The sequence below is a fragment of the Dama dama genome, chromosome 11 (assembly GCF_033118175.1).
Source record: "Dama dama isolate Ldn47 chromosome 11, ASM3311817v1, whole genome shotgun sequence".
Taxonomy (NCBI): domain Eukaryota; kingdom Metazoa; phylum Chordata; class Mammalia; order Artiodactyla; family Cervidae; genus Dama; species Dama dama.
Window position 1 is genome coordinate 66,246,118 of NC_083691.1, and position 26,095 is coordinate 66,272,212.

At 34.1% G+C, this 26,095-nt stretch overlaps 1 protein-coding gene across 3 annotated transcripts in view; it reads left to right on the forward strand.

The window, feature by feature from the left end:
* CCDC88A (coiled-coil domain containing 88A) overlaps window positions 1-26,095 on the forward strand; it is a 112,080-nt gene that overhangs the window by 15,827 nt on the left and 70,158 nt on the right. For all 3 annotated transcript variants that reach the window (XM_061155416.1, XM_061155417.1, XM_061155418.1), the window contains exons 3-7: window positions 12,202-12,310; window positions 17,619-17,688; window positions 20,048-20,106; window positions 22,719-22,802; window positions 24,287-24,427. In XM_061155416.1, coding sequence (XP_061011399.1) covers window positions 12,202-12,310; window positions 17,619-17,688; window positions 20,048-20,106; window positions 22,719-22,802; window positions 24,287-24,427 — 463 coding nt within the window. The remainder of the gene's footprint in view (window positions 1-12,201; window positions 12,311-17,618; window positions 17,689-20,047; window positions 20,107-22,718; window positions 22,803-24,286; window positions 24,428-26,095) is intronic.

The following is a 26,095-nucleotide window of genomic DNA, read 5'->3' on the forward strand; positions in this document are numbered from 1 at the left end:
TACTGAATAATAAAATGTGCAATGTTTGGAAGATCTGTGTAACTCAGTGAAACAGTATTTTCAAAATGACCAGTGCTTGGTAAGAAATCATGCATATGTAAATGATCCATTCAAGGTGTCAGATAAACCAGTAGATTTTAGTGTTATAACAGCAAGACAAGTTCATTGATAAGGGCTTCGAATTCCAGATTGTGTCCAACCTTTAAAAAAAAAAGCGCATTTCACTGAGTTTTGATAGTATCAAAGAAGAATATCAGTAATTATCTGAAAGGGCTATTAAAGTACTCTTCCTTTTTCTGATTGCATGTTTGTGTAAGGTCAACTTTTTTCATATACTTAGAGAAAAATAATGTATCACAACATGTTGAATGTACAAGTGGATTTAAGAATTCAGATGTCTTCTACTAAGCCAAACATTAAAGAGATTTGAAATTTACAAAGTTATGAAAGAATGTCATTCCCTACTAAAATTTTTGTACTGTTTTTGAAAAGAATATCTACTTGTCATAAATATGCTTTTTATGATAGCATACAGTGAGTTTGTTATTTTTAGATAGACTAACAAATTATTTTTTACTTCTTAATTTTAATGTCTAATATAGTAAAATATAGATAGATATAACATGTAAATAAAAGCTCCTTAGAGTTATCAGTAATTTTTAGGAGTGGAAAAGAGGTCTTCAGACCGAAAAGTTAGAAAACTGCTAACCTAATATTTGAAGAGCTTATGTTGTCTTATTCTAACAAGTAAAGGCTGTATCTTTAGTCATTTTATCCAATTCAGATAAAACCAGAGTTAAGTGTATTGTAGTTTTATTCTCTTTGGGTCTATTTGCAATTTTTAAATCAGAGCAGTAATTCTGTTTGTTAAGGGAAGATTGTGCTGTACTGCTAGCTCAGTCTAGGGCTAACTAGAAAATGTCAGATATTTCTTCAGCTTTTGAATCTTAAATTCTCTATCTTAAATTATGAGTGTTTTAATACATGAAGATGGTTGGGGCTGTGTCCATAATCTCAGTGAGGTAATTGTGTGTCATATACCTCTCCAAGAATGACTGTTTAGTTATTGTGAAGATCAAATTAGTTAAAAGGTGAAAATTTTTTATAGATATATAAAAGATTATATTAATATGACATTTTATTATTGGCCATCATGCATTATGATTGAGTTTGTGAGAAGGGGGAGATGCTAAGGTGAAGGGATACTTTTTTTTAGAACCACTTAGTTCCCTGATACCTTACTACTTGGATAACCCTAAATGTAATGATATTTTTCCACTTAATATTTCATAAAGCTATCATCCTGGTATATTTACATTTGAAATTAGATATGCAAATTAGTTATTTCAGAATGTTTCAAGATGACATGTAAATACTATTCATTTATGTTTTATGTGAAATATCTCAAAATTAAAAAAAAAGAAAGCCCTATGTACAACTAGCTTTAAATTAGAATGGCATTGTCAAAAACATGAGCACATGTAGTTGTTAGGCACCAACACTAAACAGATGGTCCAAGAGGATACATAACAGGTTTGCAGTCTGGGTAGAAGAGCATAAAGCCATTAAAACTATCAGATTTCTCTTTTTCATAGATATTAGTCAATGAATAAATAAAGATAAAATCCTTCATTACATAAGGACCAAATCTTAGAATATTAGTTGCAGAATTGTTAATTTTTCCTTCCTCTTTTACTCTAATTTAAAAATTACTGTATGCAGTGACAGATAATACTATAGCCTATTTACTGAAATTAATGTATCTTGTCATAAGTAGGTCATTTATAAATGTGAAATTGCTTGAGGCAGTCTTTTACTGCCATGTTGAATTTAACTTGTGGCTGGACAGATTTGAGCTCTATTTATATTGCTAGGCTATTTGCCTCTCTCAATTTTCATCTTATAGGAAGAAATGGACTATTTGAAATTATGTTGACTTAGAGATAGCTGTGTATGGTTAGAGAGGTACTTCCTCACATATTATGTGTGTATCATTCAACAGCTCATCTTTTATTTTAGAAAAAGGTTTTTTCAAAGATAGTCTTTTTTTTTTAAGGTGTGCCTTCAAAAACTTAAAACTTCGTTAATTATGACTTTTTCTGAATTAATCTTTGTTTAGTATTTTAAGTATTAAACATGAAAGAAAAACAGGATTTTAGAATACTGAATAGACTCCAGTTTCTTTTTAGAGATTTCTGGACTTATACTAAGTATGTTTAAATTGCTACACTGTGACCCTGTATCCTGTAAAGAAATAAACCTTAAAATATACAGTGGGAGTGGAGTCCTTTCTGTCTTTCATAGAATGCATACTTTTTACAGAAGAAATGTTTTATATTGTTTTATTTCCTTATGTTTATGCATAGTATCACACATCTTGTGACTCTGAATCTCTAGCATTGAGTGCCACGTCTATGACCTCATATTTTTTCCTAAAAGTAAATAAACAAGTTTCATGAAACAGCATTTTTTTGTGTCTTTTCCCTCTTTAAAAGAGTGTTCTACATGGTTAAAAGAATTAGTTAATACCAAAAGGTTCACAGTGAAAAACTACAATCTCTGCCCTAACTTAGTCACATTTAATTTCTGTTGCCCAGAATAAAACTTTTAACTTTTTTAAAAAAGTAGTTTCCTTTGTCGCTTGTCCCCAGATGTAGTGAGAATATACTTACTCTAGTATTTCTTTTTTTTTTTTTTTACTTTTTACCCTAGTATTTCTTGATTTATCCCTTTCAGACATTATCTACTAACATCCTGATAATGGTAGGTGAGATTTTAGCTTTTTTTTAATGTCCCATCTGTTTATTTTCTTAAACTATCCTTCTAATTTATTGCAAGTTAAATCAGTAATCAATATTCATATGTAATGTTTCCTTCAGAACCAGGTAGCATATTCTTATTATATTTTTCTTTTTTAAAAAAAAATACTACTTTTCCTAAAGTTACTGATTTTCTTAAATTGCATTATTTTCAGTAGATCCATCCTTAAATGTTCAATAGCTTTTCACGGGAATTGAGATTAAGACTTTTCAGGCAGTTTCACCTGAGAGAAGACCTCTCACATAAAGAGTTGATGTTCTTAGGGTCAAAAGGCCTGTTTTCAGGGTCCTAACATATGTCAGTATGATACTAACTCAAATTAACCAGAATCAAATGGGAAACCCAAGCCTTGTAATTGAAAGTTTATTGCTTTCACTCCATGCCTAGAGTGCTTAGCAGTTAACCCCGTCTCCAGTTCAGAACTTTATGGGTGGACTGTGATGGAATATCCAATGATTCTAAATCAGTAGGGACTTGACTGATTACTAAAACAACTCCCCAGAGGTATAGTGTAGATTAGAAACTGAAATTGAGGTCTTGAGTACCTAGGTATCAGCCAATTCTTACCAAAGAATTGCACTGTTCTATTGAAATTGCTCATGAGTCTACTAGATCTACTTATTCTAGTATCTTGTAGGATCTACTAATTGTCTAGAAATCCCCTCAAATCCCATGTTAATCATAGCAAATATCTATAAACATAAAGCCACTAGAAAACTTTCATTGCCCTGTCTTTTAAGACCCCTGTTGAAAGTGAGGTTAACTTTAGGTGTTGAAGTACTTTCTGTAAATTTTTCAAAATACTTTCTCTAACATATCTTAATTGCATATTTCCTATTTTCCTAGATTTCTAAAATAATTTCATTTTCTATACTTAGTGTATAAAAACTGGACAGTTCCTGCTCTTTATATTCAGAATTGTTTTAATTGTTATACACAGTCTTTCTCAGAGGCTGAAGAAACGATACAGAACTTATATATTTTTTTCTGCAATAATTTCTTAAATTTGAGCAAACCAAAATTCTAAACTCTTAAAACTTGCTAATTCTTAGAGAAGAGCTTTATGCAAAGGAGACTATAGGCCTTTCTGGCAGTTTAATAAATTTTGAAATATCATATGAGTAATGTTGGACATAAAATTTTAACACAAACTTTAAGACTTAAGTTTAAAAAGCACTCTAAGAACACAGAGAAACTTGGTAACAACTCTGTGAAGGCAAAGATAATATTTATATTATAAAATTAGTTAAAGTGGGAATGAAATCACATGTGTTTATTGGAATATTATGCATCTATTCTACAGTACAATCTGAATTATGTATTGGCATGTAACAGTGGTCTTGTACTATAAAATTTGTGGGATTTTTGGTTTACATACCTCTTCAGTAGTACTGCTGCTGCTGCTAAGTCGCTTCAGTCGTGTCTGACTCTGTGCGACCCCAGAGACAGCAACCCACCAGGCTCCCCCGTCCCTGGGATTCTCCAGGTAAGAACACTGGAGTGGGTTGCCATTTCCTTCTCCAGTGAGTGAAAGTGAAGTCGCTCAGTTGTGTCCGACTCTTAGCGACCCCATGGACTACAGTCTACCAGGCTCCTTCGTCCATGAGATTTACCAGGCAAGAGTACTGGAGTGGGTTGCCATTGCCTTCTCCCTTCAGTAGTACTAGTAAAATAAAATTTCTTAAATATTTTTCATCTGAATTAAATACCTAGATTTTTAAATAAAATAGTAAGTACTGTAATGAACTGGAGAGGGGAAGGAAATGAATCTTCTTTAGTTTAATTAATCACTATGAAAACAATTAGGAATATGCACAAACAAAAAAGCAATGATTTATTGTACACATGGATTTTATAGATGACATTGCCAAAACCATTTTCTATTGGTATTGTCTTTGTTTTCTTGAATAAGAGAAAAGATTGAAAGAGAATAAAGGGAAGAATCTGTGAGAGCCTAGGCAAATTACTACTTTGGACTTCAATTTTCTGATTTATAGTGAAACTAGATAATCTCTAAAGTATTTTTTGGGTCTTAATGTTATCATTTAGGACAGAAGGTGAGAGGTTATTTAATAGAATTCAAATACAGAATAAGGAAAACAGAAATAAAACATGAAAGAAGACTAGAGAGAAAAGATTCTTACTGAATGTGATTACAAAGGAAATTTATGTATCTGTAGTATACCTAACATTTTTACTAGAGTTATTCCTGCTGTCTTTTCCCAATTACAGATGTACTTTTCTCCACAATGATAGCTTGACTAAACTAAGCTCTATACATTAAGTAATATAGCTACAGTATGTATGTACAGTATGTAACTTACTGACAGGAAGGATACCAAGTTAGTTACATAAAACAGGAATTTCCCTTCAGCTGTCTGAATTTTTTTTGACCTGACCTTACTGCTGTTTATCTTTTGTCTGCCATGATACGTGATCTGACTTCTGAAATATAGTCTCCTTATTTTTGTGGGTGACTAGTTCTGGTTGGTACCTTTACCTAAGAGACCTACTTTTCCACTTACACACCCATTTGCTTTGGGCTATTCATTGTTCATTATTTGCTTTAAGTATAAGTCAGTCACAAGTCAGATTTAACTTACGTTTCTGTTATTCTTGCTTGTTCTGTATGTCTCAAATTGTGGTTTAGAACTCTGTTATTCAGCTGATCTTTGGGACACAAACCTTAGTAGGGAGTGTTACTCGGGTCTGCCAAATGACTTTAGCTTGGAGAATGTCATCTCATAACTCTTTAATAGTAAGCAACAATTTTTAAAACTCTTTGCTTGGTCTCAGATCATTTATTCTTTTTATCTACTCAAACATTTGCCTAGGATTTATGCTAATTTTAGAGAATAATAAGATAAGGGCCCTGCTGTCAGGGAGCTTACATTCTGGTGAGAGAGTGAAAGGCACAAAGGCGATTAGTATTGGAAGGCCTGTGAGAGAATGATGTACCAACACGGGAATAGTAGTTACATATAGGGGGCTGAAGGAGTAATAGTCTGGGGTTGTGAGGACAGTTCAGTGTTAAAGATATAACAGTGTAATATTCACTACATTAACACATTAAATGAGAAGAATCACATGGGAGTAGATGTTTGAGAAATTCACCGATTAAGATATTAAATAGGATTAGGAGGGAACTTAACTTGAAGGAGGAGGTTGATCAGAAAATTACAGTGAACATTATGTATTTATGGCAAAACATTAAAAGCAGTCTCATGAAATTTGAGAACAAAATAAGGATAGTTCTTATCTCCATTATTATTTGTTAATACAGTAAGTAAAAAAACAGAAACGAGATGTACGTTTGGAAAGGAGATAAATTATCATTTGCTTCATTTTTTCACCTAGAAAATCCAAGAAAATGAACTGAATAAACTAAATTTTAAAAGGTGGTTAAGCAGAAGTGTAATATACACAGACTGCAGTTTTCCTGTTACACACTAGCAGTAACCAAGAAGACGGTGTGATAGAAAACAAATCCATTTCACAAACAAAATCCCAAGGGAAAAAATAAAGCCTACTTAAATGTAAATACAATTGTGCATAAATTTTAAAATTTTACTAATGTGAATGTTTCAAATTAGTTTTATCAAATTAGTTTATTAATAAAATCCTCATAAATCTCAACAAGCGTTTTCATAGAATCTTAATAAATATCCTAAAACTCACAGAAAAGAGCAGCAAGTGTGACCAAGCAGGACGATTTACAAAACAAAAGCAAAGGAGAAGGACTTGCTCTAATAGAAGCAAGATCGCAGTAAAGCCATAGCGATATTTAAAGGGTTTTAATGACCCAGGAATAGACAGATGGGTTAAAGAAACAGAATAGATGCCAAAAGTATAGCCACACTTACATGCACACTTATATGGAAATCTGGTATAATCATAGAGATCAGTGGAAAACAATAAACTCTTTAGTAATTAGTGTTGGGATAATTGATTATGGAAAAACTATAAATTACATTCTAGAGAACCTGTAAGAGCACCAACAAACAGGATTTCTAAAGATAAGAGAAATAAACAAAAATTGACTATTTACTTATCAGTAGTAATCTACTAGCAAATATGTTTTAAAAAATTACATTCACATTAACAGCAAAAACTGGAAGGAATTTGAATATAGCTAATAAAAGCCCTTCCTAGAGAAAATTAAAAAGTGGTTTTGTAGTAAAAATTTTTAGTAAAAATTAAAAGTGGATCATATCAATGGATATGATCCCCAAGCACAGCAACAAAAGCAAAAATAGGTAATTAGGACTACATTAAGCTAAGAAATTTATGCGCAATTAAAGAAACAGTCAACAAAATGAAAAGGCAATCTATGATAGTTATAAAAGAAATTATATATTAATAGATTATGATCACTGATAATTATGGGGAATCATAAGTGTATACTGATGTAAACAAATACATAAATTGAAGATAGATGTAAATCAGATTATTGACATAGTTTCAAAGTATGTCTTCACAAAATAATTTCAAAAGGAAAATAGTGACTGTCATGGAGAAAACTGGCAGATACCAATTTAATTAAGTGATAAAAGTGAATATTATCAGTAATGGGATAAAGTGAAATCAGGTACCTCCTCTTAGCATGCACTGAGAAGATCAGAGCATCTCTTCTATATTTCCCCTGTCAAAGATATGTAACCTGAACTTAATTAAGAGCAGTATACAGTTTAATCAGAGAAACCCAATAGAAGGACATTCTATAAAAAATTGGCCTATAACTGGACTATAACCTTTTAAAGTACATAGGTCATGAATTTCAAGGAAAGATAGAAACTGTTCCAACTGAAAGAGACTAAAGATTGTAATTCAGAATACTGAATGCAAAGTGTGGTTTTGAGCTAGATCCTTTTCCTATAAATCCATTGATTAATTGGAGCAAACTTGAATGGATTCTAAAGATTGGATGATAGTAATTATATGACTGTTAATTTCCCAATTTTGATAGTTACATGTGTTTGTACAAGGTAAATACTAAAATATGTGTGGACTCTTGGGTATCAGGTCAGCAGTTTATTCTCAAGTGGTTTAGGAAAAAAACTGTGCTGTCCATGCATCTTCTTTGTTAATCTGTTGCCCCTTAGCTCCTTTAGTCTCCTTTGTTAATTTCAGGTGGTGTTTTTTTTTTCCCCCCTGTGTTTTTTGAGATTTTTTTTTTCCTGTATCTTCAAATTCACTGATCTTTTGTAATAGTTTCTTATCTTCTATTACACACATGCAATAAATTTTTCATTTCAGATATTATATTTTTTAGCCTTATAAGTTCCATTTGGGTTTTTAGAAAGTTAAATTTTTTTTTCACATAATGTTTATTTTTTAAAAGTTCTTTAGTATATTCATAGTAGCTCTTTTGAAATCCTTGTTTGCTGTTTCCTTGGTCTCTTAATTTCTGGGTCTGTTTCTATTAACTGTTTCCATTTTCTTTCCTGTTCACAAATCACATTATTTATTTATTTGTTTTGCTTCCTTGCATGTCTAGTAATTTTTTACTTTATGTTGGACATTGTGATTATTACATGGTGGTGTCTAGATCTTGTTCTTTAAACAGTGATGAGGTTTGTTTTGGCAGATTTTCAAGTTACTTGCAATCAATTTGATCCTTTCTTTTCTTTCTTTTTTTTCTTGCCACACCACATGGCCTGCGGGATCTGAGTTCTCTAACCAGGGTTCAGTCCTTTGTTCCTTGTAGTGGAAGCGCAGATTCCTAACCACTGGACTGCCAGAGAATTCCCAGCTTGAGCCTTTCAATGCTTGTTTGCAAAGCTTTCTAAGGAGCTTCTGGAATAGCTTTTACTCAACTGCTAGTTTAGTTGCAAGAGATGATTCTCCTGAGGACTCTACTGATGCTCTAGGTATTTATTCAGACTGGTCAGAACTTAAATTTCTCTTTGCACTCTGTGAGCTTTTGGTGTTATCTAGTTTCCAGCTTTTCTGTACTTGTCCTCTGTTCAGCCTCCTGGAGTTTTAGGGTACATATGTACAACTTAGTATTTAGTCAAAATCTTAAGGGCATATTTTGGGAGCCCTTGGTTTGTATAGCTTCCTTGTCTCTGGTTTTCTTTTCTGAAAATTTCAGTTTTTTAATTCCCTTAAACTGAGCTCAGTAGTTGTGGCACATGGGCTTAGTTGCTCTGCAGCATGTGGGATCTTCCCGTACCAGGGATCAAACCCATGTCTCCTGCTTTGACAGGTGAATTCTTTACCACTGAGCCACTGGGGAAGCCCCTTATTTCTTCGTATAAATGAACCAAAATAACACAAACAGTAGATAGAATGCAGAAGCGAAGATGAACATCAGCCCTCCCCTTTTTTTTAACATTAAGCTAGATATTAGATTTGTAAAAATAGTAAAACAGTGCCAGTCTTCTCAATAAATTTTTTTTGGTTTGGTGTTTATAAGCATATAATCAGTTTATTATTTTTTTAATGAGTCAATAAGTAAACAAATGTGAAATTTTATTTTCTGATATGGTAAATATTGATAAATGTAACCCACAAAAGAATTGCTGAAATAAAGCACCGTAGGGTGCTGTCTAGGGAAGGAACTGAAGGCATCAGGAGTACAACAGACTGTGTTAAAAAGGGAGGGATTAAGGAGTGAGAAGTGTCCGTTCAGTTCCTGTTCTCTGTCGGGTAAGCGTCAGCCTTCTCTGCATTCTCGTGTGGAGGTGCCTGCACTTCGTCTGTAATCATGGGTTAGTACTCTGTCCCAGCAGCTTGTTAGATTCCTGCTTTATGATAATACCCACTCAGCCCTTGCATAAGGACATTTCACCTGGCAATGTCTTTTTCTAGCTTGACCTCCTTGTCCTAATGAGGAACTAGATCTTCGCTAATGTTCTGGCATTAACTTATACCCTTCCATTCTTATGCCCCCCCTTTTACTTAAATTTCCTATTCTTAAAAAAAAGAACAACTGTAATTAAAAATTTTTATTTTCTTCACCTTTATTGACATATAGTTGACAAAATTGTAATTATTTAAAGTGTACATAGCGGTGGCTTTATGTATGTGTACATGTGAATGGATTCCCACCATCTAATTAATTAATACATCCCTCACCTCACATTTTTAACTGTGTGTCAGAACATTTAAGTTCCACACTCTTAGCAAATTTCAATTATTTAATATAGTGGTTACCATGTTTTTCATTACATCTTCAGGCCTTATTCATCTTATAGCTGAAATTTTATACACTTTTACCAGCCTCTCCCTCTTTACACCCAGTTCTCCCGTTCCCAGATGCTGGCAAGTGTTTTTCTACTATTTCTATGAATTTGACATTCTTTTAAAAATTATTTATTTTAATTGGAGGATAATTACTTTACAGTATTGTGAAGGTTTTTGCCACACATCGACATGGGTCAACCCAAGGGTGTACACGTGTCCCCCCATTCCCAACCCTGCTCGAACCTCCCTCCCCACCCTGTCCCTGCAGGTTGTCCCAGAGCACTGGCTTGGGTGCCCTGCTTCATGCATCGAACTTGGCACTGGTCATCTATTTTACATATGGTAATATACACATTCCAGTGTTATTCTCTCAAATCATCCCGCCCTCGCCTTCTCCCACAGAGTCCAAAAGTCTGTTCTTTACATCTGTGTCTCTTTTGCTGCTCAGCATGTAGGATCATTGTTACTGTCTTTCTAAATTCTATATATATGTCGATTTGTGTTTCTCTTTCTGACTTACTTCACTCTGTATGAGTTTGACTTTTTTTTTATATTTAACATATAAAGAAGAATATACAGTATTTTTCTATCTCTTTCTAGGTTATTTCACTTAGCATGGCCCCCTCAGGTTTCATCCATATTTTCACAAATGGCAGGATTTCCTTCTTTCTTATGTCTGAATAATATGCTATCTGTGTGCATGCTAAGTCACCTCAGTCTTGTCCGACTCTTCGACCACATGGACCGTAGCCTTCCAGGCTCCTCTGTCCATGGGATTCTCCTCGCAAGAATACTGGAGTGGGATGCCGTGTTCTCCTCCAGGGAGTCTTCCTGACCCATGGATTGAACCTGTGTCTCTTAAGTCTCCCGCATTGGCAGGGAGGCTCTTTACCACTAGTACCACCTGGGAAGTCCCTCTATCTGTGTATGTACCTGTGTGTGTCTGTGTGTGTGTATTTCATATGTTTTTAATCCACTTATCTGTTGTAGGACGTTTGGGTTGTTTCTGTATCTTGGCTATTGTAAATAATGCTGCAGTGAATATGGGAGCACCATTATCTCTTTGAGATCTTGTTTTTATTCCTTTGGTTTTTATACCCAGAAATGGAATTGCTAGATCATATGGTAGTTCTGTTTTTAAGCTTTTGAGGAACTTTCATAGTTTTTGCACCAATGTATTTGCAACAGCAGTGCACAAGGGGTCATTTCTCCGCATCCTCACCTACCCTTATCTCTTGTCTTTTAATGGCTGTGATTCCAACAGGTATGAGGTAATACTTCTTTGTAGTTCTGACTTGCATTTTCCTGATTCTTGTGATGTTGAGCACCTTTTCATATACCCATTGACCATCTGTATGGTGTTTTTCTTTTTTTTTTTTTGAAAAATGCCTATTCAGTTCCTCTACCTATTTTAAAATCATTTTCACTAGTGAGGTGTATGAGTACTTTGTATATTTTGAACATTAACCCTGTTAAATAAATGATTTGTACATATTTTCTCCCATTCAGTTATTTACCTTATCATTTTTTTACTGTATCCTTTGCTCTCCAGAAGCTTTTTAGTATGATGTAGTCACGCCTGTTTATTTTTGCTTTTATTGCCTTTGCTTTTGGTGTCATTGAATTTCTTTCTTAACCATGTCCTACCTTTTATTCTTCTTCAGCTTATGCTACTTCACAATCTTTCAGTCCTTCACTTTTATTAAATCTACAAAGTTTATCCAAGATGAAAGTGATATTTTGTGTCCTCACTTCACTCTTTAATTTCTCTGGGACATTGCCTGCTCAAGTATAGTCCTCGTTTTTCAGTGAGAAGATACAACATTTATTATTAGTCCAAATTTACATTATTGATTTAAATAGATTTATATTGGGTGGTGGAAGTATATATATTCAAAGGAAATAAAATGTTATTCATTTCAGGAAAGATGAAGAGACAAAATGAGAATGAAGTGCAACATCTGACTTATATTTTACCACTGTCTGTGAAATATCAGATGCATTTATATTAATTAAAACCACAAAATACATGTCAAAATAATATGTCTTTTTGGATCATCTGTCAATGAAGATGAATACACAGTTTGTTTATAGAAAAGATGTATTATATGATTATTTTTTGTTGTCTATAAATTGATAGGTATATTTCAATATAATTTTTAAAGTTTTTTTTTTTTTTTTAATTTCTTACAGTAATCCTAAATCAGAGAGTCAGAGAGTAAATAAAAAAGTCAACAATGATGCTTCACTTAGAATTCATAATCTGTCCATTTTGGTGAGACAGATAAAATTTTATTACCAGGTAAGTAGTTCTTTTTTTTAATCTAATATTTTAGTAACTGCTTGCATATTCACATTTTTGTGTTGTTTAGTATTAGTCACCTAATATATACTAAAGGCTTATTATTATGCCAGGTATTGGTCTATTTGTTGGAGGTAGAGTAGTCATAACACAGTTTGTTTGTTATGCAGTGTTAAAGATACAAACATGTACTTCATAATTATAAAATTTACAAATAATTATTGTTTTATGATTTTTTAAATTTCCTGATAATTTGTATAATGAAACACTTCAGCTGCAAATGAGTTTAGCATTGTTTTATAATTCTGGAAAAATTATAGCATTTATAATTGTTTCTACATGTTTTTCTGTCTACTGGTTTAAAATTTTTCACCCTACTTCGGTTTTTTTGGGAAACTGCTCTTGAAATTGTACCTTTTATTCTTTTCGTAGCAAAAGCCAAAAGTAATCAGTAGCTTACTCTTTTTATGCAATAGTATTATGACCGTAGTTCAGTTCATTTCAGTTGCTCAGTTGTGTCCGATTCTTTGCGACTCCCTGAACTGCAGCATGGCAGGCCTCCCTGTCCATCACCAACTACCCAAGTCCACCCAGACCCATGTCCATTGAGTCGGTAATGAAATCCAACCATCTCATCCTCTGTCGTCCCCTTCTCCTCCTGCCCTCAATCTTTCTCAACATCAGGGTCTTTTCAAATGAGTCAGCTCTTCACATCAGGTGGCCAAAGTATTGGAGTTTCAGCTTCAACATCAGTCCTTCCAATGAACACCCAGGACTGATCTCCTTTAGGAGGGACTGGTTGGACCTCCTTGCAGTCCAAGGGACTCTCAAGAGTCTTCTCCAACAGCACAGTTCAAAAGCATCAATTCTTTGGCGCTTAGCTCTCTTTATAGTCCAAATCTCACATCCATACATGACCACTAGAAAAACCACAGCCTTGATGATACAGACATTTGTTGGCAAAGTAATGTCTCTACTTTTTAATATGCTGTCTAGGTTGGTCATAACTTTTCTTCCCAGGAGAAAGCATCTTTTAATTTCATGGCTGCAATCACCATCTGCAGTGATTTTAGAGCCCCCCAAAATAAAGTCAGCCACTGTTTCCACTGTTTCTTCATCTATTTGCCATGAAGTGATGGGACTGGATGCCATGATCTTAGTTTTCTGAATGTTGAGCTTTAAGCCAACTTTTTCACTCTCCTCTTTCACTTTCATCAAGAGGTTCTTTAGTTCTTCTTCACTTTCTCCCATAAGGGTGGTGTCATCTGCATATCTGAGGTTATTGATATTTCTCCTGGCAATCTTGATTCCAGCTTGTGCTTCCTCCAGCCCAATGTTTCTCATGATGTACTCTGCATATAAGTTAAACAAGCAGAGTGACAGTATACAGCCTTGATGTACTCCTTTTCCTATTTGGAACCAGTCTGTTGTTCCATGTCCAGTTCTAACTGTTGCTTCCTGACCTGCATATAGGTTTCTCAAGAGGCAGGTCAGGTGGTCTGGTATTCCCATCTCTTTCAGAATTTTCCACAGTTTATTGTGATCCACACAGTCGAATGCTTTGGCATAATCAATAAAGCAGAAATAGATGTTTTTCTGGAACTCTCTTGCTTTTTCGATGATCCAGCAGATGTTGGCAATTTAATCTCTGGTTCCTCTGCCTTTTCTAAAACCAGCTTGAACATCTGGAAGTTCACAGTTCATGTATTGCTGAAGCCTGGCTTGGAGAATTTTGAGCATTACTTACTAGCATGTGAGATGAGTACAATTGTTTGGTAGTTTGAGCATTCTTTGTCATTGTCTTTCTTTGGGATTGGAATGAAAACTGACCTTTTCCAGTCCTGTGGCCACTGCTGAGTTTTCCATATTTGCTGGCATATTGAGTGCAACACTTTCGCAGCGTCATCTTTCAGGATTTGAAATAGGCCCACTTGACTTCACATTCCCTGATGTCTCGCTCTAGATGAGTGATCACACCATCGTGATTATCTGGGTCGTGAAGATCTTTTTTGTACAGTTTCTGTGTATTCTCTTCTTAATATCTTCTGTTAGGTCCCTACCATTTCAGTCCTTTAATGAGCCCATCTTTGCATGAAATGTTCCCTTGGTATCTCAGATTTTCTTGAAGAGATCTCTAGTCTTTCCTGTTCTGTTGTTTTCCTCTCTTTCTTTGCATTGATCGCTGAGGAAGGCTTTCTTTTCTCTACTTGCTGTTCTTTTGAACTCTGCATTCAAATGGGTATATCTTTCCTTTTCTTCTTTGCTTTTTGCTTCTCTTTTCACAGCTATTTGTAAGGCCTCCTCAGACAGCCATTTTGCTTTTTTGCATTTCTTTTTCTTGGGGTTGGTCTTGATCCCTGTCTCCTGTACAAAGTCACGAACCTCCGTCCATAGTTCATCAGGCACTCTATCAGATCTAGTCCCTTAAATCTATTTCTCACTTCCACTGTATAGTCATAAGGGATTTGATTTAGGTTATACCTGAATGGTCTAGTGGTTTTCCTCACTTTCTTCAATTTAAGTTTGAATTTGGCAATAAGGAGTTCATGATCTGAGCCACAGTCTGCTCCCGGTCTTGTTTTTGCTGACTATATAGAGCTTCTCCATCTTTGGCTGCAAAGAACGTAATTAATCTGATTTTGGTGTTGACCATTTGCTGACGTCCATGTGTAGAGTCTTCTCTTGTGTTGTTGGAAGGGGGTGTTTACTATGACCAGTGTGTTCTCTTGGCAGAACTCTATTAGCCTTTTCCCTGCTTCATTCTGTACTCCAAGGCCAAATTTGCCTGTTACTCCAGGTGTTTTCTTGACTTCCTACTTTTGCATTCCAGTCCCCTATAATGAAAAGGACAATCTTTTTTGGGTGTTACTTCTAGAAGGTCTTGTTGGTCTTCATAGAACCGTTCCACTTCAGCTTTTCAGTGTTACTGGTCAGGGCATAGACTTGGATTACCGTGATACTGAATGGTTTGCCTTGGAAATGAATAGAGATCATCTTGTCGTTTTTGAGATTGCATCCAAGTACTGCATTTCAGACTCTTTTGATGACTATAATGGCTACTCCATTTCTTCTAAGGGATTCCTGCCCACAGTAGTAGGTATGATGGTCATCTGAGTTAAATTCACCCATTCCAGTCCATCTTAGTTCACTGATTCCTAGAATGTCGGTGTTCCCTCTTGCCATCTCCTATTTGACCACTTCCAATTTGCCTTATTTTAGCCATTTCCTGTTAACAGTTTTTAAGCTCTTCTTGTCTTGTATTTTAGTTCTCTTTTTAAACCCCATTAATTAAATATTGAGCATACTGTTAAATAAATCAAATCAGTGTTCTTTTAGATCAAGTCCTGTATTTTCCTGTTTTTCCTCTACATAGTTTTCTGTTGTATCGCAAATCTGCCTTTGATACTACTTTCTTATTGAAGTACATCCTTTAGTTGTTTTGTGTGGAAAAGGCTTGTTGATAGTAATGTTTATCAGTGTTTGTCTGAAAATGCCTTTATTTCATCCTTGTTCTTAAAAGATAGTTTTGTTGGGTATGTAGTTATAGGTTAATAATTACTTTTCTCTCAGTGTTTTGCAGGTTTTTACCTTCTCTCTCTAAAAGAACAAAAAGGATTCTAGAACTACATACTCAACAAAATCATAAAAAACGAGATAAAAATGAGAACAAGGAAACTAAAAATTACAATTAATTTGACATTTATTAAAGTCCATTTAGCTGTTACATACTTGGCTATAGCATATTTTATCTTGAGATACCTTGCATTTAACTTGAAAATTCACTTATTAAATACTCCCAAACTTAGTATCATCTGTTGGAGCAAGTGATTGTAGCAGTTTTTGACACTTATTTAAAATATTATTAACAATATTTACATAATATTTTTAACTGTATTCTTTATTGTGTTCAGCATATGCTAAATGTTTACCTTTCTTTAAATGTGTGCATATTTTTGGTGTTAGTTTTTTTAAGAACTAGTGAATATAATACTGAAGAAAATTTTTTATAACTTTCTAATACATATTTGTCACAAATTAGAGATAAAAGATCAATTCTAACTAGCCTCTGGGATCATGCTATTCTCTCACTATAAGAAAACACTTGTAGATATAGAATCGCACAGTTTTTTAAAAGCAATACAAATTAGGTTTTCATGGTTATTTGCTTGTTTGTTGTAGTATTAAAGAATGATTCAGAAAGAAATAACAAAAAATTATTCTGTAGCAGCTAGTATGTCTGAATGTGTAGTGAAAGCCCAATAGTTAAGCACTTATTAATATCTAATATTGCAGAGATTCAGTGTTACCACATTGCAGTGATCGATCTCTAGTCTCTTTCTTCCCAGACCCTTTGCAGTGTGTCATTGGTGGTGGTTATAATGATAGACATGGTGTGTTCCTTCATTTGCTCAAAGAACAGAAGATGCATCCTGGGCATATAAATAAAAAGAGTTGTTGGGAAGCATTCAGTTCTTTCTGAATCATTCTCTGCCATAGAAGTTTGTATATATTCTTGTCACAAAAGGTTTGACAGAAGTCAAAGGGAGTGAAACGTCTGTTTTTGATAGGAGATAAATAGTGATTCACTTAGGAAGAATCATTCACTTTTATGAAAATGATCGTAAGATAGGATTTTTAATGAACTAACTAGCTTTCTTAATTTTACTATCGGTTGATTTTTTTGGTTCTCTTAGAAGTAGTAAAAAAACCAAACAACAAAAAGCACACATACCTGAATTTTTATTGAAGAAGCTTGTTTAATTATCTAATACCTAACATTCAGTTCAACTTGGACATTTTTGTTTTATGGACATCGTACACTTTTAGTTATTTAAGTCATTAACTTATCATTACAAAAGATTTAAGACTTTGGTTACCTTTTTTTCACATTTTGTAAGCTTTTTAATTGCAGTATACCAGTGTAGGTATAGGAGAAGGCAATGGGAACCCACTCCAGTGCTCTTGCCAGGAAAATCCCATGGATGGAGGAGCCTGGTGGGCTGCAGTCCATGGGGTCGCTAAGAGTCAGACACAACTGAGCAACTTCACTTTCACTTTTCACTTTCATGCACTGGAGAAGGAAATGGCAACCCACTCCAGTGTTCTTGCCTGGAGAATCCCAGGGATGGGGAGCCTGGTGGGCTGCCGTCTATGGGTCACACAGAGTCGGACACGACTGAAGCGACTTAGCAGCAGCAGCAGTGTAGGTATAGCATGCCTAAGAGATGTGCAAATAGTAAGTCATAGCTTGTTGAGTAATTACCCTGTCAGCTTACCCAGACAGCAACCTTTGTGTATCTTTTTATAGGAGACTTTGCAGCAGTTGATCATGATGTCATTGCCAAATGTCTTAATCATTGGCAAAAATCCCTTTTCTGGTAAGTATTAAAATTAGCATACTTTGATAATAAAGATAATATCATCTTTGTGTAATATTGTAATGCTTACTAAGATCTTGCTTATTTCCATTAACACACTACGTTTTTCGTCAGTCTGTAGGGAAAGTTGGAGGTGATAATCCATTCTATAGAGAGAAAATGAACAGAATATTTGTAAGTTGTTGCGGAATCAGACAAACATCACTAAGTCCAGTGTTTTTCTGACTCTACCAAATTGATACTTTTCTGTGATGATTTTTAGTGCCTTAAAGATAAGTATGGAAATTAAGTACAGTAGTTAAAAGCTTAGAAAAATGTAAGCTTTGAAAAGAAGTGATTTTGAAATGACTTCTAGGATTCTGTTGACTGTTCGGGTATTTGCTTTGGGCTTCCCAGGTGGCGTTAGTGGTAAAGAACATGCCTGTCAATGCTGGAGATGTAAGAGATGAGGGTTTGATCACTGGGTGGGAAAGATGCCCTGGAGAATGAAAGGTAGCACACTCTAATATTCTTGTCTGGAGAATCCCATGGACAGACGAGCCTGGTGGACTACAGTCCATAGAATTGCAAAGTCGAATGGGACTTACTAGCACACGTGCACCATTGCCAGAGTTGTTTGAATCTAAGGTTTTACTGATTGGTTCCCAAGTGGTGCTAGTGGTAAAGAATCCACCTGCCGAAGCAAGAGAACAATTCTGTCCCTGGGTCGGGAAGGTCCCCTGGAAGAGGAAATGGTAACCCACTCCAGTATTCTTGCCTGGAAAATCCCATGGAGAGAGGAGCCTGGCAAGCTATAGTCCATGGGGCCACAAAGAGTTGGACATGACTGAGCATGCACATACATTTTCTAGTTTAATTAAACTACTTTTGAGTGGAAAGAAGATGAGAAATAGTTTCTTAGATCATTTAAATTATTTTCTTCAAAGTTTCTGCCCTTTACCAGATTTTAATTGTGATATGTTCAGGGTTTTAAGTTTTGAACAATTGGGAAAATTAACAGCTACCTAACAGTTTCAACAAAGGACTTAATTCTTACAGGCTACATGTAACCCAAATCAAGTATATCTTCTCCAATTCCCAGTCAAAACAAAGATGAAACCAAAATAAAAACTAAATCCAAGCAGCTGGTTTTGTTGAGGAAACTCCCAATTACATGGGGGTGAATTAGGAGGTTAGGTGCTCTTTCGAGACATATTGGAATGTTTGAATATACAAATAAAAAATGAAAAAGTGTTGTGTATAGAATGGAGTTGTTTTCAATTCCACATATATTTAGGATTTACTTACCAAGTTAGAGGGGCCAGGAATATAAAGAAAATGTTTTATGTTCTGAAGGATCTTGTGTTTTGGTGGGTGATAAACAGATTACTGGGTCATGTAATAATTAATGCAAAATAGATGTAAAAATGTTAAGGCTTATAAAATATGGAGCTATTGATTAAAGTTGGCAAATTAGTGAGGGCTGGAGACCACTGGTATTTGGGTCAAGGAAGACTACAGAGATGTAAGAGCTGTGCATCTTATTGTGATTAGATTAGTAAGTAGTTCATTAGAGGAAAGAGGGGTAGCAAAGAAGGACAGACAGAGCGGGTAACAGAAGTTATGGCAGTGGCATGTGTATGTATGCATATTTGGGGAAGGGTGATCAGTCTAGCTAGGAAGGTTTCATGGAGAGTAGGAGGAATTATTTGAAAAGAAAATTTGGACTAATTTGTAGACAGATTGGCTTGATGGTGAAATTCTGGAGTGACTCAGTGTTTTAAGAACATTTGGATTGAATACTGTTGGACAGTGAATATACTTTCCAGCTCTGTTACAGACCATTAATTTTATCCTGCTTGTTATATACCTTTATTTTACCAGCCTCACTGTAACTGACATTTAAGGTTTTGATTCTTATCACTCTACATAGTGGAAAGCCATTTGAATTTTATAGGTAGATGAATCATATAAGGTATGTGTTTTAGAAAAAAAACACCAATAGGCCTAAAAGAAGCTGGACTTATTCGGGACCGTTTTGGCTGACTCTGGCATGTCTGTATAGCAGCAGTTCTTAATTTGGTATCCTGTTGTAATATAATGATTTATGGAGAAGTGGTGGATTTGTAGTTAGCATCCTTTATCACTTAGAGCTTTGAAAGCTATTTTATCTGTACTGCAGCCTTTCAAAATGGAGATCCTTGCACATTTCTTCTGCTGTTACCACATTGTGCACATAAAGAGCTGCTCTTTTGAATTCACTGTACTTAGAAACTTAATTCCTTGGTCAAGTTGTGAATACCATCGCTAGAGTTAATTCTACCACTATCACAGTTGAACTAAAGTTCAATGTTGTACCTAGTAATTCTTTTTATTTCAGAACAAGGCACAGAAGAAGTTAAAAAGTTGCTTTTGCTTTTACTGGGTTGTGCAGTTCAGGTAAGTTAAAATACTTCATATTTTTATTTTAATAAAATTTTGTAAATTTTTGAGGCTCTAGTTTCTGAAGGACTTAAAGGATGGGCCTTTGCTGTTCAGAGTCCATGTTAGAAATTTTAACATAGCTGTATAACCTAAGGAGATTCTGAAGAAAAACACTTTTTTTGTTATTTTGTTTCAGATATTATTTATGCTATCAGATAGTCATATCTGATAGCATAAATTATGTTTATGTTAATTTAACTCTTTTTAATTTAATTAAAATTAATTCTTTTTTAAAAAAATACTGAGGCTTTTAAAGACCCCAGGCTTTTCAAGTTCCCTAGAGGTACCCTGAAAACCTCTCCCAAAACATCCGTATGACTTATGCGTGTATGTGTATGTGTTATTGAAGGGAAGAGGAGTGATGATAAAAAGGCAGAACTTATGAAGTCTCAATCATCTGCTGGCTTAGAAGTCAGTTACTATAATAGAATTAGAAATCTCTTCAGTGCCCATAGCACTTTAAGAACTGTATATAAAGATAAAAGAGCTTAATTTTAAGTGGAAAAAGTTTGCTAATGCTTATTTAGTCTTCATGCGAGTCTTTATAATTGGAAGTAAAACTATTTGTAGTTCTGTTTTTAACACCAGACTCTCTTTATGCTCTAGAGCTGGACTGTCAATAGAATAGCCACTAGCCACATGTTGCTGTTTAAGCTTAAATTAATTACAATTAAATAAAATTACAATCTCAATTGCTCATTTGCACTAATTACATTTCAATACTCAGCCATAGGTAACTTCTGAGTACTGTGTAGGAAAACACTGATATTCTGATTTTTCAATTTCAAAATTTGTGTCTTCTCATTCTTTTCCATCTTGGTACTATCTCTTTTCTAGCCTTCAAGAACCTATCAACTTCATTCTATGTTCTTTAAGAAAGTCTAGCCTGTTTATTCTTTAAGAAAGTCTAGCCTTCTTAAAACTTCTAAAGTTAGAATAGAGGTGAGATTTAGTACAAATTGTAGGTATTTTAAGGGTAAAGGAAGAATTCTGATTGATTTGTGTTGAGATTATGTTAAAGGGTGAGCTTAAACAGTGGCTCGAGGACTTAGAAAAGGGAACTGTAGTATATGCTTAATTTAAACCAAAGGTATGGCAGTTGAATTATGACTCTTCGTTGAGTCATAGTTATTAATAACCCTGCCATTTAATTTATGCTCATTGGCTCAAACTATTTATTGGGCAGCACTTTTGGAAGCATAAAATTTAAAAATTGGGATTACCATACCTAAGAAGTTATTTTATATATGCTACAAAGGTACCCTCACTATGCCTGTTAGTTGTTCTCACTATGCCTGTCAGATATTCCTGTCAATAGACCAAAAATCTTGTTTTTAAACCTGGTAACTTTTATCACATGTTCCCCAAAACTCTGACTTCCTCGTTAAAACTGAAAACTTTGTATTTCTTGTAATTTAATTTTAAATATTTTTGTATTATCCTAATGATTTTGTTTTTATAGGATGAGGAACTTTCTGCACTGATAGAAATGTGCTTAATTAAGTTAAATTGTGTGACAATAGAAATAGAATATTATAATGTAGAGTATAAATCAGAACCTTACTAAGTTTCTTATTGACCGAAGACTCAATTTTTCTTTTTTGAGTTTAGTGCCTTCACTAGGAGTTGAGTAATTGGCCCAAAAGATGCAACTAAGCTAGTCAAGGCAGTGCTGTCTATTTTGTATGCACTTCTCATTTGGTAGCTGTAAAAATAGTTATACAAACAGTTGGATTGCAGTATGAGAGATGTAGGGCGAAGACAGAGTAAAACAGTAAGATGCATGTTAAGCTCTTATTCAGTACTGACTGGAAAGGAAAAGATACGGTTTGCATTGTAACATTTTTAGTTTATATCAAGTTTTTTTAAATGTACACAATGAAGAATTGCTGCCTTTATTCCACTTGCTACATGTGTACTTGTATATACATTCTTAAATTTTGCCCCTGGTAACTTTGTGTTAGAAACAAATCAAATATTTATTGTATTATCTTATATGTGTTGAACTGGGCCACAAAAAGAGATTTCTTTCATTGAGATTGATAGGATAAAGATGTGAGAATGAATTGTAAGCTTGAAGTAAAAATTGTTTAGAATTTTTTTTTCCAAGAAGAAAGGCTGTGTTGTTTGATGACAGCCAAAGACTGACTGAGCATTTTGGCTATATTCCGAATTCTGCCACTGACTCACTGTGTTTTTTGGCAAGTAACTTATCCTCCCTGAAACAAGTTCTTTATTCTTTACTTCTCTGTTTGTAAAGTTAGCATAATAATATTGTACTGACCTCACATGAATTGTGTAATGATTACCTGCTTTAGAACTTTTCAGCATACAAGTAATATGGATTTTCAGTACCTTACTTTTAAAATAAATATTTCTAAATTTTAATCTTTTTATTAGATAAGTATATTAGAGGGATTATTTAAATGCAAAACAAAACCCTCATTGTGCTGTTTAAACCCTAATTATAGCCAAGCTTTTTAGCCTAATGAGTTTTTACTTATTTACAACATATTAACAACTATACCCTATAAAGTATGAGTGATTGTTCTATTAATTTCCCTTAGTGTCAGAAAAAAGAAGAATTTATTGAAAGAATTCAAGGTTTAGATTTTGATACGAAAGCAGCAGTTGCCGCACATATTCAAGAGGTAATAATCTGTATAAAATGTTTATGTGTTTTTTGTGAAACTCGTCATACATTACATTTGTATATCTCCCCAAATACTTAAAGTCATAACTTAAGCAAGAATAAATAAAAGTTAAATATAGATGCACTCTGCTTTTAGGCAAATCGTCCTCTTTTCTTTAGACATAGCTTCTTAAGTGAATCATCTATAATGGCACAGTGCTGACTACAGATGTACTGTTGACTTTATCCATAGGGATATAGGCAGAAAGTGCTATCTGAGGAATGTATATTTCTTTGTTAGCATAGCATGCATGATATAGTGAATGGAAATAGCATAAAGTGGATCACTGCCTGTAATTCAAATTAAAGTGAGCTAAGGTAATGTATTATGTCACTCCAGTGATTTTGTTGTAATGAATGGGCACAGCGGAATGTCTATTGAAGATATTGCTTGAGTTATAAATACATTAGTGATTTGTAACATCCATGTAAAACCTAAATATAGGGCATAATGTGCACTGTCAAATAATTGAAGTTAATATTTGTTAAGATTTTTTTTTTAAAGCTGCTATTTCTGCATCTGTCTAGTCTTGGGCTTTTAATCTTGTGTACTTATTAGTTTTTAGAACTATGGTGTGTTAAATTTTACATGTTGATTGGAGAGAACTAAGGAAATGGAAGGGGGAAGAGTTGTACTTAAATATTCTCTATTTAAATCACTTTGTGTTCCATATGTCATCTTTTCTGTTAGTTAATGTTCATAGAACTCTGCTTTCTTGTCAGTAATATTGTCAACAGTAAGCATATTAGTATACATACAATAAGATACAGTTTTGTTGGTAGTTTCCATTTATATATATGTTTCATTAGCTTTGTGATTTGTGTTTTATTTTGAATAAATGTTGAGTGCCACAAGTTGCTGAATTTGCCACCATTCTTGAAAGTGTTATTTTTCTGTTTATTGTGAAAGTTAAAGCAAAATATCAGAATCACAGTGAGAAATGGAAAACAAGAAATAAATATTTCACTTACATAACTTCTCCATTCTTTTAAAAATCTTTATTAGGAGTCCTTTTCTCCTAAGGTGCTGTGATAGTGTCACCTCAGAATCTGTAAAAACTTTGCTTTTCAAGAATAAAAGTGCAATGGGATTAGAAAAAACTTTTGCTTTTGATTTCAGTTACAATTAATTTAGTCTTATCTAAGGAAATGATCAATTGATTCTATTAAAGCAGTTGTCAGAAATAATAGTATTACCTTTCCTTAGGAATGCCTTGAATTAAATCTTATTTTTTAGTTAGAAGGTAAAAATAAATTCATTTAAAGATTATATTTAGTGAAAATAATTTTTAGTAGAAGCTTTTTCAGCATTCATTAATTTCAAATGTCTTTAGACATTTACTTTTCATATTTTTATTATATGGGATATATAATATTTAACTTAATGTACTAAAATTTATTTTTAAATATTAGCTATTTATTTATTTTGTTTGCTTTCTAAAGGTAACCCATAATCAGGAAAATGTGTTTGATCTACAATGGATGGAAGTGACTGATATGTCTCAGGAGGAAATAGAACCACTCTTGAAAAATATGGTATTGCATCTAAAAAGGCTTATAGATGAGAGAGATGAACATTCAGAGGTTTGTAAATTTCTTTTAGTATATTATGAAAGTTTCCTTTCCAAAAAACTTAAGAGATTTTTGAGAATTGATAGTCTGTTTCTTAGGGACAGTTAACATGGTACTGTGTATTTTGTGTAACACAGGAACCAGAAAGGATGCATAAGACCCCCAAAGTAAACATATTGCCATTTGATTTTCTTTTCCCCTTCCTTTTATAAATTACTCTGATTTTGTTCTTCTGTGTTTTTTTAAAAACTCATCCCTATAGTTCTGGCAGCAAGTATGAAACCAGAGTTCTGGCAACAGTATAAAACTAAAAATATCGTTGATGTAACTGGAAAAACCATTGCTTTTTCAAGGTTTAAGAATTTGATTAAGGTTAATTTTGTAGTTTCATTGCCACATTTTGAGACTGTAAAAAAAATGTGTTAATAAAAGGAGAATAACAGGTGTTCTGAATAAAATGTCCCACAAAAGGTCTCAAATTTTTGTAGCAGTATAATGAGGTGTGATTTTTAAAAAAGAATTATTATAAGCTCTTTTAAGAAAGCACTTTGCTTTTAAAAGGAGTAAAATTGCACCAGACTTTTTGGTTGCATTCTTTAAGAGCAGTTTATAATTTTTAGAGAAGTCTAGACGTTAGTGCATGTGGTGGTGAGTAATATTTTCTTAATAGCAGACCAAAATACTCTGTCATTCTGGAGATTGTGAAACTTTGATCAGTCGTTCAATTTACATGAGAGAGACAGATTTGAGTTTGTTTATGGAGAATTTGATTAGTCTTGGGACTAATGAAAGACTATATAGGAGAAATTTCTAGAGATGTTTTTGGAATAAAAAGCTTTCTCATTGCTCTATAAAATATATTCATTTCTAATGGGAATTTTTAGCTTTTCTTATGGCTTTAAAAGAGAAGAACATATAGGAAATAAATGTTTTTTAAAGCAACAGCTAAATTTTTAAAAAATTTAAGACAGTGAGACCAAAGGAAGAAAAGAATTGAGTTTCAAAACATTCCTAGTGTATATGAAACCTACCCTGAGATACTCATATCACTTCATTTTCAGTCAGTCTTGAACCATATGCTGTATCTACTTTTTTATATTAGTATCTTTTTACTGTTTTAGTAAAAACACTTTCAGTATGTATCCTGGCGGGCAGCAGTACTCACACTGGGAGTTCAAGTGGGTATCCTAGCACTCAAGTCCTCCGTTTGTTGGCATGGCCAGAATTGGGCAGCCACAGGCTGTCCACAGGGGGTGCTCCCCCTTGTCAGAACAGAGAGCCCTTTTCTCTGTTTTTATTGATCTTTTGTCACCATTGTTTCACTTTGATCTAGAAAGTATAATTTGGTCACATTGTTTTTAATTATACTTTTTTTTTCCTTAATGCTATGAAACAAGAATCTCTTCAGTCATCTCCTTTTGAAAGTAAAAGTGGCTCAGTCATGTCAGACTCTGTAATCTTATGGACTGTAGCCTGCCAGGCTCCTCTGTCCATGGAATTCTCCAGACCAGAATACTGGAGTGGGTGGCTATTCCCTTCTCCAAGGGATCTTCCCAACCCAGGGTTTGAACCTGGGTCTCCTGCATTGCAGGCAGATTCTTTACCATCTGAGCCTCCAGGGAAGCCCAAGAATACTGGAGTGGGTAGCATGTTCTCCAGCAGGATCTTCCCAGGCCAGGA